Genomic DNA, 21140 nt, shown 5'->3' with positions numbered 1-21140 from the left:
GTCGGCTTCCCTCCCCAACAGTTAGCCAAAGCAGATTATGTAGAGTCCCCAGCAGAAGTGCTGGCAACAAGGCAGAGTGCTACCAACCTCTGCCCAACACCGGCAACAACTGCGGAGTTCCAGGGAGCAGGGGCATTTGACCCTCCCTCCCCAGTGACCAGCTGATTTAGGGAAGCTTCTACACCCAGCTGAAGCACTGGCAGCTGGACAGAGAGTCAACAAACCCTGCCCCACCCCTACTGATGACATCCATTTCCTGGGGCCAAGAATGGAAATCGGGTTGACTACCTATGTGAGTTTACTCTTAACACCCAACTAACAAAAGATGTATTTCCGGTGGTGGATGGGACTAGGGTCTCCACTTGTATACCCCAGGGATGCTGGGCAATTGGCACAAATCCCCAACAGCTTGACAGAGTGAGCCCAGCCACCCTGTCTTCTCTCCAGTGGCTGAAAGGACTTTTCTCTCCAGTGGCCAGTCCGCACTTCTCCCCAGCAGTGGGTATGTTCTATGAGAGAGGCAGAGGTTGGCTGGGTAAGTAATGCTCTGTTTGAGACAATTTGTTTGGGTTACTTTGGGGATACGGGCACTGGGAGACTGGAACTACAGATTACCTCCAAAGTCAACCCGTCTGGGGGTCTCCTGTGCTAGTCTCCTTCCGAAAGCGAAGAGGTGTGAGGGGCACAGGGTGGCTGAGAAAATAATGGACAACTACTTAATGGATATTGAGAATATGGCTTGGATTTCCTGCTGTTCTCCTGGTCTCCTGATATTGTCTGTTTAATAAGGTGTTCTGTATTTATACTTAGAATAATGTGTATTGTACTTTGAGTTTGATCTTGGCAAGTCTGACCTGGAATCCCTGATTTGTCCAGGTAATTGGTTTAATTAACTTAAGGATTAGCTATGGTAATTATATTGCTGTGTTCAGTTTGTATTGTTAGGGTAATATGATCAGGAGAGGGATGCTCTTCTGTGATGTATATATTCTGTGTAAGTTTGTTCAATAAACAGATCCAGATTTGCAGCTGAAATTAGTTCTGCCTAGTCCTTGGTTACAATAGGCGGCTATAATATCTGATATCTATGTTCAAGACTGAAGGAAGCAGTATTCTGACGCCACACTCTGCTGGAGGACTCTTCTTCCTCTATCTAATTCTCCTCTCCTGAAATACTCTGCACTGCTGGAGGACTCTGCCCTTTCCTCTATCCAACTCTCCTCTGTGTCATCCTTCTTCCCTGCAAGCCTTCACATACCAACTGCCCTGTTACATGTAGCGCTAGCCTCTGACCATCTCCTGTATTATGTCTGCAGCCTCTGACCATCTCCTGTATTATGTCTGCAGCCTCTGACTATCTCTTGTACCATGTCTGCAGTCTCTGACCGTCTCCTGTAGTAGGTCTGCAGTCTCTGACCATCTCCTGTCATAGGTATGCAGTCTGACCGTCTCCTGTTATAGGTCTGCAGTCTCTGACCATCTCCTGTAGTAGGTTTGCAGTCTCTGACCTTCTCCTGTAGTATGTCTGCAGCCTCTGACTATCTCTTGTACCATGTCTGCAGTCTCTGACCATCTCCTGTAGTAGGTCTGCAGTCTCTGACCATCTCCTGTCATAGGTATGCAGTCTGACCGTCTCCTGTTATAGGTCTGCAGTCTCTGACCATCTCCTGTAGTAGGTTTGCAGTCTCTGACCTTCTCCTGTAGTATGTCTGCAGTCTCTGACTGTCTCCTGTTGTAGGTCTGCAGTCTCTGACTGTCTCCTGTTGTAGGTCTGCAGTCTCTGACCGTCTCCTGCTAGGTCTGCAGTCTCTGACCATCTACTCTAGTAGGTTTGCAGTCTCTGACCATCTACTCTAGTAGGTTTGCAGTCTCTGACCATCTCCTGTTATAGGTCTGCAGTCTCTGACCATCTACTGTAGTAGGTTAGCAGTCTCTGACCATCTCCTGTAGTAGGTCTGCAGTCTCTGACTGTCTCCTGTAGTATGTCTGCAGCATCTGACCATCTCCTGTATTATGTCTGCAGCCTCTGACTATCTCTTGTACTATGTCTGCAGTCTCTGACCGTCTCCTCTAGTAAGTCTGCAGTCTCTGACCGTCTCCTCTAGTAGGTCTGCAGTCTCTGACCGTCTCCTGTAGTAGGTTTGCAGTATATGATCGTCTCCTGTAGTAGGTTTGCAGTCTCTAACAGTCTCCTGTAGTATGTCTGCAGTCTCTGACCATCTCCTGTACCATGTATGCAGTCTCTGACCATCTCCTGTACCATGTATGCAGTCTCTGATTATCTCCTGTAGTAGGTCTGCAGTCTCGGACCATCTCCTGTATTATGTCTTCAGTTTCGAACTGTCTTTTGTAGCAGGATATGTAATATGTGAAGCCCCTTGGTGACACCAGTGGCGCTAGATGGATAGAAGGATAGATAGGATAGATAGTCATCTGTGTCAGTATATGTGGAGGATTGTGAAGATAGATCTGCAGACACGTCACCATGAATATTCATGAACCCCGGTCATTAAATTGTGCCGCATTCCTCCTCTGAAGTGACATGGCAGCACCTTGTAATAATAAGGTAATTGCAGCACACAAATAGAGCGCGCCTCTCCCAGGCCTCAGCCCCAGCGCCGGCGGTAAATCTGTGTGTGGGAATTGCTGCCAGGCCTTGGTTGCAGGCTAGCACCATCTGGCTTCCCCTCTCTTCCCTCTCCTCTTAATCTCTCTTCACTTTAACCCGCTGCTCCACTTATCTGTGCCCCTTGGCTCCGGCTACACAATGCGCCTGCTCTCTACGCCTCTCACTGCCTGCCTGCCATTGGCCCCTTTGTCTGCCATTGCAGCTCTTTTATTTTTTTTCTGGACGCTCCACTTCAGCCTCCTTCATCTTCTGTTCTATGGAAGCTGCACTGACACCTGGATGGCCCTTTCTCAGGTCCCTGTAAGGGTGGCTTATGGCTGTTGACTTTTTAATACAATGGGCTTCCCAGCCCTGCCAGGCCGTATTCTGTGCCCCCCAAATACAAAAGATGCACGCATCTGGCATTATGGGAAAGTTAAGACAACCTTAGGAAATGATCTATCCCTCCATCCATTTATCTATCCTTCCATCCGTGTCTTCATCAATTTATCCATCCCTCCATCCATCGATCTATCCATCCATCCATTCCTCTATCCACCCCTTCATCTTCTACCCACCCCTTCGTCCATCTATCCATACCTCATCTTTTTATCCATCCATCCATCTATCCATCCCTCATCATTTTATCCATCCATCCATCTATCCATCCCTCATCATTTTATCCATCCATCCATCTATCCATCCCTCATCATTTTATCCATCCATCCATTCCTCTATCCACCCCTTCATCGTCTACCCACCCCTTCGTCCATCTATCCATACCTCATCTTTTTATCCATCCATCCATCTATCCATCCCTCATCTTTTTATCCATCCATCCATCTATCCATCGCTCATCATTTCATCCATCCATCCACATCCATCCATCCCTCATAATTTTATCCATCTATCAATCCATTTATCCATCCTTCAAAATGTTGTCCATCCATTCCTCTTTTCACCCCTTTATCCATATATCCACCCCTTCTTCCATCCCTCATAATTTTATCCATCCATCCCTTTATCCATCTGTTCACACCTCTATCTTTCCACCTCTCCATCCTTCTGTCCATCCCTCATTATTTTATCCATCTATACACATCCATCCGTTCATTCACCCCTTCATCCATCTATCCATCCCTGCATTCATCACTTTATCCATATTTCAATTCCTCTATCCATCTATCTACTCCTTCATTCATCTATCTATCCATCCATCCCTGCTCATTTTTTCCATCCATCCACATCTATCCATCTATCCATCCCTCATCCTTTTATCCATCCACATACATGCATCCCTCTGTCCATCTATTCACCCTTTCATCCGTCTCTCCATCCCTCCATTCATCTTTCCATCCATATTTCCATCCTTCTATCTACTCCTTCATCCATCTATCTATCCATCATCATTTTATCCATCCATCCACCTGTCCCTCCACCCATCAATCTATCCGTCCCATCTGTTCACCCCTTTATCTACCCCATTCATCTACCTATCCACCTTTTCACCCATCTATCCATCCCTCCATCCATCCCTCCATCCATCCATCCACATACATCCCGTCCTTCTTTTCACCCTTTCATCCTTTCATCCATTTCTCCATCCCCCCATTCATCTCTCCATCCGTATTTCTATCCATCTACCTACTCCTTCATCCATCTATCCATCCCTCTACACCTTCATGTTATCCTTTCTTCAATACCTCTATCTATCTATCTATCTATCTATCTATCTATCTATCTATCTATCTATCTATCTATCTATCTATCTATCTATCTATCTATCTATCTATCTATCTATCTATCTATCTATCTATCTATCCCTCCCTTCCATCCATCTATCTATCCCTCCCTTCCATCCATCTATCTATCCATCCCTTCCATCCATCTATCTATCCATTCCTTCCATCTATCTATCTATCCATCCCATCCATCTATCTATCCCTTTCATGCATCTATCTATCCCTTTCATGCATCTATCTATCCCTTTCATGCATCTATCTATCCATCCCTTTCATCCATCTATCTATCTATCCATCCCTTCCATCCATCTATCTATCTATTCCTTCTATCTATCTATCTATCTATCTATCTATCTATCTATCTATCTATCTATCTATCTATCTATCTATCTATCTATCTATCTATCTATCTATCTATCTATCTATCTATCTATCCATCCATTCCCTCCATCCATCCATCTATCCATTCCTTCCATCCATCTATCTATCCATTCCTTCCATCTATCTACCCATCCCTTCCATCCATCCATCTATTTATCTATCCATCTCTTCCATCCATCTATCCATCCCTTCCACCCATCTATCCATCCCTTCCATCCATCAATCCATTCCTCCTTCCCTCCCTCCCTCCTTCCATCCGTCTATCCATCCCTCCCTCCTTCCATCTATCCATCCCTCCATTTATCCATCCCTCCCTCCCTCCATCCATCTATCCATCCCTCCCTCCCTCCATCCATCTATCCATCCCTTTCATCCATCCCTCCCTCCTTCCATCCATCTATCCCTCCCTCCATCCATTTCAATAAACCATAATATATTTGCACCCCCTATGCCTTTTACCCTCAGCCATCTTGCCCCATCCTCTGTAATCTGCTGTGCAGCATAGCAGTCAAGCTATTTACAAGGCCTCAGGGACTATCCTATCTCCTATTCAACATTCATTCATTCTTCATTTACTAGCAGATGGAGATCATGAACAGCACCTGGTTCCTGCCTTTATTTTTACCCCCAGTGCTTCCAATGCATTCCTAGAGTGCAATCTCCTTATAAGGTAGAGCGGCCATATCCCCCTTACCCACATCCCATAATGTCCAGTGGTCTACTGGTAGGCCAGTGGAAGGCAGGGAAGCATCCTCCTGCAAATATCTAATGGTAATCTCTACCTGCATGGCTTTCAATATGGTAAGCAGCACTGTGTATTACAAGCAATTGCTATAATTTTCCAAAGAATACAGTCTTTGCTTTTTTCATCTTTTGCTTTATCTCAGCGCTGCCGATCTCCTCCTAAAATAATTTGTGAAAATGTCATTGGTATGCAAACGTTTTATGAGACTTTAGTGATTGGTTTAGGTTCTACATTAAAGAGTCCCTGTCACTATCTCAAAAAATTGCAGCCAATCAAGTATTTTACATACTTGGCGTCCAATAATTTTTCCTTTCCATAATTTTTATTTTATTATTATCGTATATTATCGTTTGAACTTGCTAGAAAAAAAATGACCAGTCAATTCTCTATCACAGCCCCCTCCCTTCTTGCACATTATAGCCCTCTCCTTTCCTGGCAGTGTCTAGTTAGTCTCTGTGTTGGCCCAGCTCCCAGGGGCAGACTGGCGACTTTCAGCCCAGGGGGCAAGTACAAACCAGAGTCCCATAGTGCAGCGACTTGGCCCCCTCACACTCAACCGCTTTCCGGCCTCCTCCTGACCCCCATTCCAGACTGAAGATCCATTCCAAGTACTCTCTACTCACCGGCTGAATTCAGGTTCTTGACCTGGCCAGCAGGGGGCGGTTGGGGGAGCTGGGACAGCTCGTTTGGGGCTGGCCAGGTCAGGAACCTGGATTCAGCCGGTGAGTAGAGAGTACCTGGAATGGAGCTTCAGCCTGGAATGGGGGTCAGGAGGGGGCCAGAAAGAGGGAGAGTGGGAGGGGGGCCAAGTCACTGGAGAGTGTCCAGTGGGGCATGGAACCGGCCTCTGCTCAGACACAGTTGTTCACACCATCCATGCTGGGTGGGGGAGAGCTTTGCTCTGTCCTTGTCTTCATCCCGCACTCATTAGGTCAGTGGCAGAGACTTTTTTTCTTCTCTGCACCAGGAATCTTTTAGGCATGTCTTTGGCAGAAGCAGTGCAGCCTTTTTACAGGACATCAGAGCGGCCCAGGGGTCAATTGCCCCCCTGCCCCCTGGCCCAGTCCTCCCCTGCCAGCTCCTCCACCCCCTCACCTCACTACATAACATTTTATGTAGCTGGCAGGGGGGAAAAAGGGGACACGAGTGACAGCTCTGAGTCAACTTGGGCTGTTGAGGTCACATCCAAGATGGCGGCACCCAGAAGCATTCCCAGACGTTTTGGATGTCTAAAATATTTTAAATACACGATCTTATGGGAAGATTTTGTTGAAATAAATGGTCTGGTTACAGGGTCTCTTTAGGGATTGTACCCTTCTAAGTATTGTGGTTTCATAAAGGTCAAAGTAGGCTTCATTACCTAGGACAAGGGTCATTAGGTGGAGCGAGTGGCACAACCTCATATAAACTGGATCTACTAGAGGCATGCCTGGTTGATGGGGTCTTATCACATATTCTAAACAATGTTCAGATAAGTCCCCTGTCCCCGTCCCCCCAGCTTTCATTCTTTTGGGAAAGCTTTCTACATGAATTTGTAGTGTGTCTGTGGGAATTTGTGCCCATTTGACCAAAAAGGTTCAATGGACACAAGTTCCTCCACACCAAACTAGCCAAACCACGTCTTTATAAAGCTGCCACCATTTGTAAGGGTAGGTCCTGATGTGGAATCAGAAGACCTGGCTCACAATTGGTGTTCCAATTCATTTCAAATGTGTTTAGTAAAGTTAAAGTCAAGGACCTGTGTAGGCTTCCTGAGTTCCTCCACACCAAACTGGTAAAACCATGCCTTTATGGAGCTGGCTACCATTTATGAGGTCAGGACCTGATGTGGGATGAGAAGACATGGCTCAAAATTGCTGTTCCAATTCAGTAAGTTTGAGGTCAGGGCCCTGTGTAGGCTCACTGAGATCCTCCACACTTAACTGGTAAATCCATGACTTTATAGAGCTGCCACCATTTGTGAGGTCAGGTGAGAAGACATGGCTCAAAATCGGTGTTCCAGTTCATTCCGAAGGTGTTCAGTAAGGTTGAGGTCAGGGTCCAGTGTAGGCCCCATAAGGTCCCCCACGCCAAACTGGTAAAACCATGTCTTTATGGAGGTGGCCGCCATTTGTTAAGTCAGGTCCTGATGTGGGCCTGATGTGGGAAGAGAAGACCTGTCTCACGATTGGTGTTCCAATTCATTCCAAAGGTGTTCAGTAAAGTTAAAGCCAGGGACCTGTATAGGCCTCCTGAGTTCCTCCACACCAAACTGGTAAAACCATGTCTTTTTGGAGCTGGCTACCATTTATGAGGTCAGGACCTGATGTGGGATGAGAAGACCTGGCTCAAAATCTGTGTTGCAATTCATTCCAAAGGTGTTTAGTAAGGTTGAGGTCAGGGCCATGTGTAGGCCCCTTGAGGTCCCCCACACCAAACTGGTAAAACCATGTCTTTATGGAGGTGGCCGCTGTTAGCTCAAATCTCGTCAGGAGGCAATTTACAAGATGATATACGGCCCTTCAGTCCCAATCTCCCTAGATAGTGAATTCTCTCTCCTCTGGCCAGGAGACATAACGACACACAGCACTCAAGCTTAGCGTAGAAACATCTGATTTTATTGCAAGTTTAGCTCATATTTAAGGCAAGTTTTGAGCGGGAAAAACTGCTTTAAACTGGTTACAATTCATCGGTCAATTTAACAATAGAACATATCTCACAGAAACAAGTACATGAAAAGGTCCTTGTGTTCCCTATACACCTATGTATCTGTGGGGTGTTGTGTGTTGGAGATTGTGTTTGTGGGAGAGCCGCTCTGTCTGTGTTCAGCTGTCATGTGTTAATGTAAGCAATTGTCAAATGTTTATGGGTGGTGTCAGTAATCCCTATGCAAAATATCCAACTGTCAAGTGTTCAAATGAATGAATGGAAAGGTGTTTTAACATGTCAACGCCTTGCCATCTATATGCAAAATACAGCTGTCTGCTGTCCAAGGTGTATGAATGAGTGTTAGTCTGGCTCGTTAATGACATTAGCAAGGGCCCACTTTCCATCGTAGAATGAGCCCTAACAAAGTGTAATATGAAATATAATTTTTTAGTAAGGCACGTTGATACACTCTTTCAGCCGCCATTTGTGAAGTCAGGTCCTGATGTGGGATGAGAAGACATGGCTCAAAATGGATGTTCCAATTCATTCCAGAGGTGTTCAGTAAGGTTTAGGTCAGGTCCCTGTGTAGGCCCCATAAGGTTCTCCACACCAAACTGGTAAAACTATGTCTTTATAGAGCTAGCCACCATTTGTGAAGTCAGGTCCTGATGTGGGATGAGAAGACCGGGCTCAAAATCGATGTTCCAATTCATTCCGAAGGTGTTCAGTAAGGTTGACGTCAGGGCCCAGTGTAGGCCCCATAAGGTCCTCCACACCAAACTGGTAAAACCATGTCTTTATGGAGCTGGCCACCATTTGTTATGCCAGGTCCAGATGTGGGAAGAGAAGACCGGTCTCACGATTGGTGTTCCAATTCATTCCAAAGGTGTTCAGTAGGGTTTAGGTCATTGCTCAAGCAGTTACATATTGCCAACGTACTTTGGCTATATGGTGTATAGGGGCATAGTATCAGAATCTGTACCTTTTCATAGTTTCCCACCAGCAATAGTGAGTCGCTCTACAGAGCTTGCACAGAATGCAATGTCCTGAATTTCCTAGTGCCATCGACGGGTTGGTATGGCTTACCCTTTCTTGAAGCCTATACCATAGATTGGAATGTTTGGAGTGTTCATCGGTCCTAAAACACTAATCACTAACACTAAACACTAATCAGGCCTCGCCAATTATGAGACTCAACTGGACAAGTGGTATCCGTGTCAGTCAGGTGGCACGGGCCAGATGAGCAGCAAAGCTCAACCAAGCATGTCAGTATATTGTGATCGGTTGACAGCAAGCAATCAATTGTCTTTTCTACACGTCTTTGTTCCACATTATAAAAAATACCAACAAATTTGGCATAGTTGACCACAAGTTTTTTGTGTCAGTTATGCTCAACATTGTTACCAAGCATGGAGTTGCTGGAGAACCTGTCCCATTAAAGCAGCCTTTCTCAACCTTTTTAACACAGAGGAACCCTTGAAATAATTTTCAGGTCTCAGGCAACCCCTGCTAAAAATGACTATATCTACAACTCATGATACATCAGTGCGATGGTCAGTGGGATGAATGCTCCTTACACTTGTGGACATTGGGAAGAATTACCTTCTTCCAGATAGCTAAAAAGATGAATGGCGTCAGGGGGAACTTATCTGAGAGGCAGAAATTGCTCATTGCTCAAGGAACCTCTAGCAACCTCTGAAGGAACCCCAGGGTTCCATGGAATCCTGGTTGAGAACCTCTGCATTAAAAGCTAATTCCAGTCATTTTGTTTTTTTTTGTTTTTTTTAGGTTAGGGTAGAGTTGGGAAAAGTTAAACTTGGTCAGGTTCTTGTTTAACCACTTTACCGCTGCTCACTAGAGCTCTACTGCAGCAAAGTGGCTCGATAACGTCTGGCGGCGTAGACCTACGTCGCCAGACATTCCCCTCTCTCGGCGGCGTGCACACGCGCCGCCGGAGGCTCGCTCCCACTGTATTCAGTCACAGCGGGAGTCGGCCCAGGGGAGGAGCGGCGGTGATCACCGCTGCTCTTCCCCGATCGTCGGGGAATCGCTTGTGGAGATCCGCCCGCTTGTGTAAACAAAGCGGGCGGATCTCCTAAGTGACAGGCAGGGTCAGATTGCAGGGTTCAGCATAGCTGAACCTGCGATCTGTCCCTATGTCACTCAGTCACCTCCCCCCACACACACGTTAGTAAGCACCAGGCATACATTAACCCCCCCCCCCCCTCCAATAAAATTAACCCCTTCCCTGCCAGTGTCATTTTTACAGTAACAGTGCGTATTTATAACACTGATTACTGTAGTAATGTCACTGGTACCCCCAAAAGTGTCAAAAATGTCAGTCAAGGGTCTGATCTGTCCGCCGCAATGTCGCAGTCTCGCAAAAAAAATCACAGATCGCCGTAAAGTGGTTAAACTTGGTCAGGTTCTTTAATAATTGTCCCTCTCCACTGTTGTCCCTGTGGTACCAAGTAGAAGTGGGATGGGGGGTTAGGACAAGAAGGCACATCCCTCTACCACCCATACTTCCATTGTGTAGACGCTCAGTTTCCAACCTGTGTGGCTCGGTGGCTGCATGGGGTCCTTTTGATACAACCATTGTCAGTCTCTCTGAAATGTTATAATGAATCCAGTTATATTGTGGCAGGCAGCCGCTCCTGCGCGAACCGACGTAGGTATACGTTGGTCGCGCGCCTGCAGATAGGGGGCGAGCGCGCCCCCGCTCCTCAGCGGGGATACCGATGCACGGGACAGGCGGCTCAGATTGCTGCCTGACACCCGCGATCGCTCCCTGACACCCGCGATCGCTCCCTGACACCCGCGATCGCTCCCTGCTGAGAGAGAACAACGGTCAGCTGTTGTAAACACAGCCGACCGTTCTTCTCCCTGGAATGATCACAGAGCCCCTATGGTCATTTCACAAGCCACGCCCCCCACAGTAACACGCCCCTACGTACCCATTTAACCCTTTGATCACCCACAGTGTTAACCCCTTCCCTGCCAGTGTCATTACTACAGTGACAGTGCATATTTTTAACACCGATTACTGTAGTAATGTCACTGGTACCCCCAAAAGTGTTAAAAATGTCAGTTAGGGGTTCGATCTCTCCGCCGCAATGTCGCAGTCTTGCTAAAAATCGCAGATCCGCCGCCATTACTAGTAAAAAATAAATAAATAAAAATGACCTAAATCTTTCCCGTGGTTAGTAGACGCGATAACTTTTGCGCAAACCAATCAATATACGCTTATTGCAATTTTTTTTTTCCAAAAATATGTAGCAGAAAACAAATTGGCTTAAAATGTTATAAAAAAATTCGATTTTTAATTTTTTTTTTTTTTTGGGGGACTGTAATATAGCAGAATGTGAAAAATATTGTTTTTTTTTTCTGAATTGTCGCTCTTTTTTTTTTGCTTATAGCGCAAAAAATAAAAATTGCACAGGTGATCAAATACCACCAAAAGAAAGCTGTATTTGTGTGAAAAAAATAGGACATCGATTTTATTTGGGTACAGCGTAACACGAACATGCAATTGTCCGTTAAATGTAACGCAGTGCCAAATCACAAAATATGGCCTGGTCATTAAGGGGGGGGGGGAATCCTTCCGGTCCAGAAGTGGTTAAAGAGAAAAAAAAAGGGATAACATATAAAAAAAGAACACGTCAAAAACACGTGTGCAAAATGCACTATAAAATACATCCATGAGAAACTGCATAGATGTGAACAGAACCTTACAGGGAACCCCCTCACTTCCCTTCCCTTTACTTCACTTCTTGAATAAAGTTTTTTTTTTTTAATATTGCCAACAATCCTTGTTTTTACATTCAGCTGTCAGCGGAAAAGCCCACGCTGCCAGCTGATGACTCATCGGTTGCTAAGGACGCAGCAGCCTGCTCCTTAACAACCAGGAATAGACAGTTTTTTTTCTTTTTAATGCCAACAATCCTTGTTTTTACTTTCAGCTGTCAGCGGAAAAGCCCACGCTGCCAGCTGATGACTCATCGGTTGCTAAGGACGCAGCAGCCTGCTCCTGAACAACCAGGAATAGAAAGTTTTTTCTTTTTATTGCCAACAATCCTTGTTTTTACATTCAGCTGTCCGCCAGAAAAGCCCCCACTGCCAGCTGATGACTCATCGGTTGCTAAGGACGCAGCAGCCTGCTCCTGAACAACCAGGAATAGACAGTTTTTTTTCTTTTTATTGCCAACAATCCTTGTTTTTACATTCAGCTGTCAGCGGAAAAGCCCCAGCTGATGACTCATCGGTTGCTAAGGACGCAGCAGCCTGCTCCTTAACAACCAGGAATAGACAGTTTTTTTCTTTTTATTGCCAACAATCCTTGTTTTTACATTCAGCTGTCAGCGGAAAAGCCCCAGCTGATGACTCATCGGTTGCTAAGGACGCAGCAGCCTGCTCCTTAATAACCAGGAATAGACAGTTTGTTTTACTCTACTTTACTTCTTGAATACAGTTTTGTTTTGTTTTTTTGGTTTTTTTTTTGGTTTTTTTTTTTGGTTTTAAATAGAGTATCTTTTTTTTTTTAAATCCACAAGGCATTTGTGCATTCGTAATTTTCGAAAAAAAAAAATCTGTAATTCGTTTTGAATCTTTTCTTGATGCCACTCTCTGATCTGTACATCATGCCCACAAGGCAAGGGAAAAACGCCGTTCTGTGAAGGTGAACAATAACAGAACAACCCCCTTTTTTCTCGTCGTATCTCGATGCCAGCTGTAGCCCTCCCTTCGCTATCCATTCCCCCACTGTTGGCAACATTTTCTATTCCCTGTAAAGGATTAAAGCCTCAGAATGTCTTTTTTTTTTTTTTTTTTTTTTCTTTTTTTTTTTTCCCCCTCACTGGCTAAAAACAGCAAACATAGACCTAACTGAGACTAATTGACTTGCAAATTAATCGTTTGTCCCTGTGCCTAATAATTAGTGCTAACGATTCATTTTACCATTTCTACTGCCTTTTCATAATTTTTTTTTTTTGCTGTTGTTTTTGTTGTTCCCATTCTGTCCTGTTCCTCCTCTGCATTCTCTCATCCTAAAGACCCCCCGATCTAACGCCATTTGCCGCTGACCTAAATAGCCGCGCTTTTTTTTTTTTTTTTTTTTTATTTCTTTAATGTCTTCCATGGGTGACATTCAAGCCAGAGGGTGAGCAGAGGTAATGCTCGCCTCGCTACAAAACACAGCTGTTTCCTCAATTCCCACGAATCTGTGCCAACTCCGGGTTTGTCATCAGAGAAAAGAATCCTGCAAGGCCGCTCGGGATGGGTTGAAGGGTTACCAGTCCCTGTCTTTTTCAATTATGTGCCCATGATCGAGCAGCGAGAGATGAGCTAAGCCCAGGAAGAACGGCCCATTGAAGCGAACCGCAGAATTGAGGGTTTGGGAATTGGCCTAAGAGAACGGGGCCTTTGTTTCAAGCCAAGGCCCAGCTTTTAGAGCAAGGGGGCTTTTTTTTTTCGGAAGTAAAACTCCTTATTTATTTATTTATTTTTGGTGGGCCTTATTCATCCCTGGCCACAGGATATTGTGAATATTCAGGCCTTTGCTTCATTACTGTTAATCACCCCTTGTTTTCCTTTTGCCCGTCCCGATGGAGGTAAAAGAACATACAGTTCTTTGTCAGAATCTCGGGACTTTGTTAGAATGCAGATTGGCAACTGTGTCGGCACAGAATTTGAATGGAAATAAAAAAAAAAAAAAAAAAAAAAGATTTTCAGATTTGGGAAGGCTTTTGCCAAAAAATTTTTGGGTAGGGGGGCTCAGGCAATATTCTTAAACGTCAAACATGGCAATGGTTTTTCTAGGGTGGTGATTGAATGGAGCTAGCAGTCACAGCATAGGTACTGGGCATAGGATGAGCACTAGGTAACTTGCCACTGATCCAATTTGGGTCTGAATTAAAAAAGAAAAAGGACTAGGTAATGGGAAAGTAAGAAAAAAAATTCTGCTCTCCAACCATGCAGTTATCCAGATGTACAGGTCATGGAGCTCTTCCCCAATTCCTTGCCATTGCCACCCTGGCATGTACAGCACTCTTGCCACCTAAAGCAGCATAATTCTGCTCTCCAACCATGGAGTTGCCCAGATGTACAGGTCATGGAGCTCTTCCCCAATTCCTTGGCATTGCTGCCCTGGCATGTATAGCACTCTTGCCACCTAAAGCAGCATAATTCTGCTCTCCAACCATGCAGTTGCCCAGATGTACAAGTCATGGAGCTCTTCCCCAACTCCTTGCCATTGCCGCCATGGCATGTACAGCACTCTTGCCACCTAAAGCAGCATAATTCTGCTCTCCAACCATGCAGTTGCCCCGATGTACAGGTCTTGGAGCTCTTCCCCCAATACCTTGCCATTGCCGCCCTGGCATGCACAGCACTCTTGCCACCTGAAGCAGCATAATTCTGCTCTCCAACCATGCAGTTTCCCAGATGTACAGGTCATGGAGCTTTTCCCCAATTCCTTGCCATTGCCGCCCTGGCATGTACAGCACTCTTGCCACCTAAAGCAGCATAATTCTGCTCTCCAACCATGCAGTTGCCCAGATGTACAGGTCATGGAGCTCTTCCCCAATTCCTTGCCCCCCTGGCATGTACAGGGCACTTGCCACCTAAAGCAGCATAATTCTGCTCTCCAACCATGCAGTTGCCCAGATGTACAGGTCATGGAGCTCTTCCCCAATTCCTTGCCATTGCCGCCCTGGCATGTACAGCACTCTTGCCACCCAAAGCAGCATAATTCTGCTCTCCAACCATGCAGTTGCCCAGATGTACAGGTCATGGAGCTCTTCCTCCAATTCCTTGCCATTGCCACCCTGGCATGTACAGCACTCTTGCCACCTAAAGCAGCATAATTCTGCTCTCCAACCATGCAGTTGCCCAGATGTACAGGTCATGGAGCTCTTCCCCAATTCCTTGCCATTGCCGCCCTGGCATGTACAGCACTCTTGCCACCTAAAGCAGCATAATTCTGCTCTCCAACCATGCAGTTGCCCAGATGTACAGGTCATGGAGCTCTTCCCCAATTCCTTGCCATTGCCACCCTGGCATGTACAGCACTCTTGCCACCTAAAGCAGCATAATTCTGCTCTTCAACCATGCAGTTGCCCAGATGTACAGGTCATGGAGTTCTTCCCCAATTCCTTGCCATTGCCGCCCTGGCATGTACAGCACTCTTGCCACCTAAAGCAGCATAATTCTGCTCTCCAACCATGCAGTTGCCCAGATGTACAGGTCATGGAGCTCTTCCCCAATTCCTTGCCATTGCCCCCCTGGCATGTACAGGGCACTTGCCACCTAAAGCAGCATAATTCTGCTCTCCAACCATGCAGTTGCCCAGATGTACAGGTCATGGAGCTCTTCCCCAATTCCTTGCCATTGCCGCCCTGGCATGTACAGCACTCTTGCCACCTAAAGCAGCATAATTCTGCTCTTCAACCTTGCAGTTGCCCAGATGTACAGGTCATGGAGCTCTTCCCAATTCCTTGCCATTGCCACCCTGGCATGTACAGCACTCTTGCCACCTAAAGCTGCATAATTCTGCTCTCCAACCATGCAGTTGCCCAGATGTACAGGTCATGGAGCTCTTCCCCAATTCCTTGCCATTGCCGCCCTGGCATGTACAGCACTCTTGCCACCTAAAGCAGCATAATTCTGCTCTCCAACCATGCAGTTGCCCAGATGTACAGGTCATGGAGCTCTTCCCCAATTCCTTGCCATTGCCACCCTGGCATGTACAGCACTCTTGCCACCTAAAGCAGCATAATTCTGCTCTTCAACCATGCAGTTGCCCAGATGTACAGGTCATGGAGTTCTTCCCCAATTCCTTGCCATTGCCGCCCTGGCATGTACAGCACTCTTGCCACCTAAAGCAGCATAATTCTGCTCTCCAACCATGCAGTTGCCCAGATGTACAGGTCATGGAGCCAGTGCTGTATCTTGGCCTAGGCCAACAAGGCCCAGGCCTAGGGCGGCATTTTGCAGGGGGGGCAGCAAAAAAGCTTCACCCTGCACGAAAAAAAAACAGCCTCATCCCGACCCCTGTACGAAAAGGGTCAACACCGGCTTGCGCTACACTTTTAGTATAGTGCCAGCCTTATGGGGCAAATTGGGCCGGAGGGCTGGGTCCAGGAGGCAAATCAGTCTGGCACCCCCATAAAGCAGTTACACTGCTACCTGCCGGTATGATAATACCAACGGGTGAGGACATTCGGACAGACCGCAGGCTGGTGAAATAATCCTATGATTACAATCAGTGGCAGCAAACACAAGTCCAAATATCTTAAAAGAAAGGAGTAATCTTACCAATCTAGTGACATAAGGCTGCACTGATGGCCACTGATGGGCACTGATGGGCAATGATGAGGCGGCACTGATAAGCTGCACTTATAGACTGCACTGGTGGCCACTGATGGGGCTGTATAGATGGCCACTGATGAGGCCGCACTGATATGCTGCACTGATGGGCACTGATAGACTGTGGTTGTGGTCTGTGGTTTACGGATGATAGGGCGGGTGTAAGAAGAGCCTTGCTGTTCAATGTTATGTTTCTGTTAAATCCCGTCGGGACTTGGCGAATGCGCAAACGCGCGAATACGCGAACGCACGCAAGCACGCAACATGACAGATGCTGGCGCTAAATGGGCTATTTAAACCCAGCCTTTGCTCAACTCCAGTGATGCTCTGTCATCAGCCTTGTTGACCTGAACCTGCTAACCTGTATCCTGCTTACCAGTACCAGACCCGGCTTGTCCTGACTATCCTCTGCTCTCCGCCTGCACCGACCCCGGCTTGTCCCTTGACCTCCGCTCCAGTCTGCTCCTTCTGGCTCCTTTATGACCGTTTGGCTTCTGACCCGGCTTGTCTCACTACGCTCCTGCCACCAGCACTAGTTGCCTGCATACCTGCTTATCCTCTGGACCTACGCGGCTATCCTTCTGTGGACATCAGCCTGCTTCCAGTTACATCAGGCACTCGTGCTACTCTACACTCCGGCACCTCCTGTCTGCACTATCAGGGGCCCTGAGTCAGAGGTGCAAGAGAGGTTCCTCACCGTTCAGGCTCACCTTCAGGTACGTGATAACGGGTAACAGGAAGGGGTGTGGCCTTTACAGGAAAGGGTGGGTCATATTTAAATGAGGGGATGCCCAAGTTTAGTCAGGCCTAGGGCAGCACAAAACCTAAATACACCACTGCATGGAGCTCTTCCCCAATTCCTTGCCATTGCCCCCCTGGCATGTACAGGGCACTTGCCACCTAAAGCAGCATAATTCTGCTCTCCAACCATGCAGTTGCCCAGATGTACAGGTCATGGAGCTCTTCCCCAATTCCTTGCCATTGCCGCCCTGGCATGTACAGCACTCTTGCCACCTAAAGCAGCATAATTCTGCTCTTCAACCTTGCAGTTGCCCAGATGTACAGGTCATGGAGCTCTTCCCAATTCCTTGCCATTGCCGCCCTGGCATGTACAGCACTCTTGCCACTTAAAGCAGCATAATTCTGCTCTCCAACCATGCAGTTGCCCAGATGTACAGGTCTTGGAGCTTTTCCCCAATTCCTTGCCATTGCCGCCCTGGCATGTACAGCACTCTTGCCACCTAAAGAAGCATAATTCTGCTCTCCAACCATGCAGTTGCCCAGATGTACAGGTCATGGAGCTCTTCCCCAATTCCTTGCCATTGCCACCCTGGCATGTACAGCACTCTTGCCACCTAAAGCAGCATAATTCTGCTCTCCAACCATGCAGTTGCCCAGATGTACAGGTCATGGCGCTCTTCCCCAATTCCTTGCCATTGCCGCCCTGGCATGTACAGCACTCTTGCCACCTGAAGCAGAATAATTCTGCTCTCCAACCATGCAGTTGCCCAGATGTACAGGTCATGGAGCTCTTCCCTTAATTCCTTGGCATTGCCGCCCTGGCATGTACAGCACTCTTGCCACCTAAAGCAGCATAATTCTGCTCTCCAACCATGCAGTTTCCCAGATGTATAGGTCATGGAGCTCTTCCCTCATTCCTTGCCATTGCCGTCCTGGCATGTACAGCACTCTTGCCACCTAAAGCAGCGTAATTCTGCTCTCCAACCATGCAGTTGCCCAGATGTACAGGTCATGGAGCTCTTCTCCCAATTCCCTGCCATAGCCGCCCTGGCATGTACAGCACTCTTGCCACCTAAAGCAGCATAATTCTGCTCTCCAACTATGCAGTTGCCCAGATGTACAGATCATGGAGCTCTTCCCCAATTCCTTGCCATTGCCGCCCTGGCATGTACAGCACTCTTGCCACCTAAAGCAGCATAATTCTGCTCTCCAACCATGCAGTTGCCCAGATTTACAGATCATGGAGCTCTTCCCCAATTCCTTGCCATTGCCGCCCTGGCATGTACAGCACTCTTGCCACCTAAAGCAGCATAATTCTGCTCTCCAACCATGCAGTTGCCCAGATATACAGGTCACGGAGCTCTTCCCCAATTCTTTGCCATTTCCACCCTGGCATGTACAGCACTCTTGCCACCTAAAGCAGCATAATTCTGCTCTCCAACCATGCAGTTGCCCAGATGTACAGGTCATGGAGCTGTTCCCCAATTCCTTGCCATTGCCGCCCTGGCATGTACAGTACCATATATAAACTAAACACTCCCACTGTGAGGGGAACAAGTTTCCACCTTCTCCTCAAGGAATTGCATAATGTTACACACCCTTCCCTTTCTCAGTTTGGCTAAAGGAGGGAAGATACCTTCCCAAGAACAACAGATTAGAAGATCTGCATGAGCAAAGTAATCCACCATGATTCTAGACTGTGCTCACAGTGGTATGCGTGCAGTTCTTGGGATCTTTCAAACTTCTACCAAAGTGGATGGTCCCACCATGATAATGGGTTCTTTTTGAGAGTAATGCACATACTATACTTTGGATCCTTCACGATTCTACAAAAGGGTGTTCCCACAACGGAAACCCTCCCATTTGTTTCAACCTGCTAGGGGCAGAAATGCTCCCTCATCAATTACATCTCTGCCCCCGTTTCTCAGTTTAAATGGTGGGGGGTGGGGGGGTTAAGCAGTGGCCCTCTCGCAACATTCTTAAACTTCAAACATGGCAATGGTTTTACTAGGGCGGTGATTGAATGAAGCTAGCAGTCACCGCATGGGTACTAAGCATAGGATAAGCACTAGGCAACGTGCCACTGATACAGTTTGGGTCTGAGTTAAAATAGAAAAAGAACTAGGTAATGAGAAAGTACAAAAAAAAAATTCTGGCTTTCAAATATTTCAGATTTCAAACCAAAAAAATAACTTTGTAAGCTGAAGAAGTGAACTTTGTTTGGTAAAGGCTTGTAATACCTATTCCTGCCACTGAAAGCAGCGTAATCCTGCTCTCCAACCATGCAGTGCCCCTTTGCTGAAGACATGGGTGCAACAGTTGCCCAAATGTAGAGGTTCTGGAGCTCTTCCCCAATTCCTTGCCATTGCCGCCCTGGTATGTACAGCACTATATATAAACTAAACAATCCTACTCTGAGGAGAACAAGTTCCCACCTTCTCAAGGAATCGCATAATGTTACTCTCCCTTCCCTTTCTCAGTTTGGCTAAAGGAGGGAAGATGCCTTCACAAGAACAACAGGTTAGAAGATCTGCATGAGCAAAGTAACCCACCATGATTCTGGACAGTGCTCACAAGTGGTATGTGCGCTGTTCCTGGGATCCTTCAATCTACCAAAGTGGATGGTCCCACCATGACAATGGGTTTGTGTTGAGAGTAGTGCACATGCTTTACTTTGAATCCTTCACACTTTTACATAAGGGGGTTCCCACAACGAAAACCTTCCCATTTGTTTCAACCTGCTAGGGGCAGAAATGCTCCCCCTTAATTACATCTCTTTCCCCATTTCTCAGTTTAAATGCATGTCCAAAAAAACCCTACAATCCGTACTAAGAAGCTCAGTGCCCTTGTTGAGGGATGCAGACCATCTCTCTTGTACAGCTCAATGTACAAAACCTTCAGCTTTACACCAATCCCAGGGATCTCCAAAACTTTCTAAACAAAGGGCCGGTTTATTGTCCTTCTTTAGGAGGGTCGGACTGTGGCCAGCTGGAGCTGTAATTTTCCTGGCATCAGTGTGAGTAAAGATCGCCACATTTTGTATTAGGGGTAGGAATCGTGCCCCATCGTTGGTATCATAGGGAGGAATAGTGTCCCGTTATTGGTGTCAGTGTAAGAAATGGTGTCCCATTGTTGGTGTCAGATGGCAGAATAGTATCTAGTATTAGTAGAAGAAATAGTGCCCCAGGGACCAGATAAAGGTAAGTAAAGGGGCACATCTGGTCCCCGGCCGCAGTTTGGAGACCGATGCTTTAACCAAACTTTGAACTCTAATATACGAAGTACTTTTCTCTTGTTGATCAATACGCACAGGTATTTGACGTGCTTCAAGCTGCTTCTGCACCCCCATACATTTGTATAGGGAGATGTACATTTCTGAAGCAAACAAAAGCCAACACCAATCCCTAATATTGCTAGTTTTGGCTAAAAGCTATATCTCAGGCTATGAATTCAGACCCTAAGGTCACAAGAAACAAATAACACATCGTAAGTATTTATCCAACTAACAAAATCGCAATTGAGACCACTTTACATAATTGAAGGACCCCAAAAAGGAGGAGATTCCTTTCCTTTCAGCATCCTGTCGGTTTTTGCAGCAGTACTGGGTAAAGTCAAATTGATGCCGAAGTGAGACAGCGTTTTACTTCTGAATGATGGGCCAAGATAAGCGAGTAGTGACAGATATCATCTGGCACAGTGTGAGGAGAGGTGAGAAAGACTTCAGCGCATATTAATGTGAAGTCAGAGTGATAGAATTCTGATACACGGGCGGAGAAGAGCTATTGGAAGCATCACCACACTATATAGAGATTAGAGGAGAACGTCACCAAAGGAAATTTTTGGTGCAAATTGGGAGATCCGAGTCTCCTAAACAGGAAGTCCACAGCAAAGAGTTATTTTCATGTCTACACAGTTTTCTCCCATTTCTATA

General features: G+C 46.5%; 1 protein-coding gene across 1 annotated transcript in view; it reads left to right on the top strand.

Annotated features, from left to right (window-relative positions):
• Positions 1–18899, top strand: part of LOC309569094 (uncharacterized protein) — a gene marked incomplete at both ends in the record, with an annotated part of 200527 nt that extends 181628 nt beyond the window's left edge. The window contains 2 exons of the mRNA XM_082274858.1: positions 4119–4292; positions 18823–18899. Coding sequence (XP_082130984.1) covers positions 4119–4292; positions 18823–18899 — 251 coding nt within the window. The remainder of the gene's footprint in view (positions 1–4118; positions 4293–18822) is intronic.
• Positions 18900–21140: the final 2241 nt, after the last annotated feature.

The sequence above is a fragment of the Pelophylax lessonae genome, assembly GCF_965119305.1.
Source record: "Pelophylax lessonae genome assembly, chromosome: 13".
Taxonomy (NCBI): domain Eukaryota; kingdom Metazoa; phylum Chordata; class Amphibia; order Anura; family Ranidae; genus Pelophylax; species Pelophylax lessonae.
This window is presented reverse-complemented; position numbering and strand designations above follow the sequence as displayed.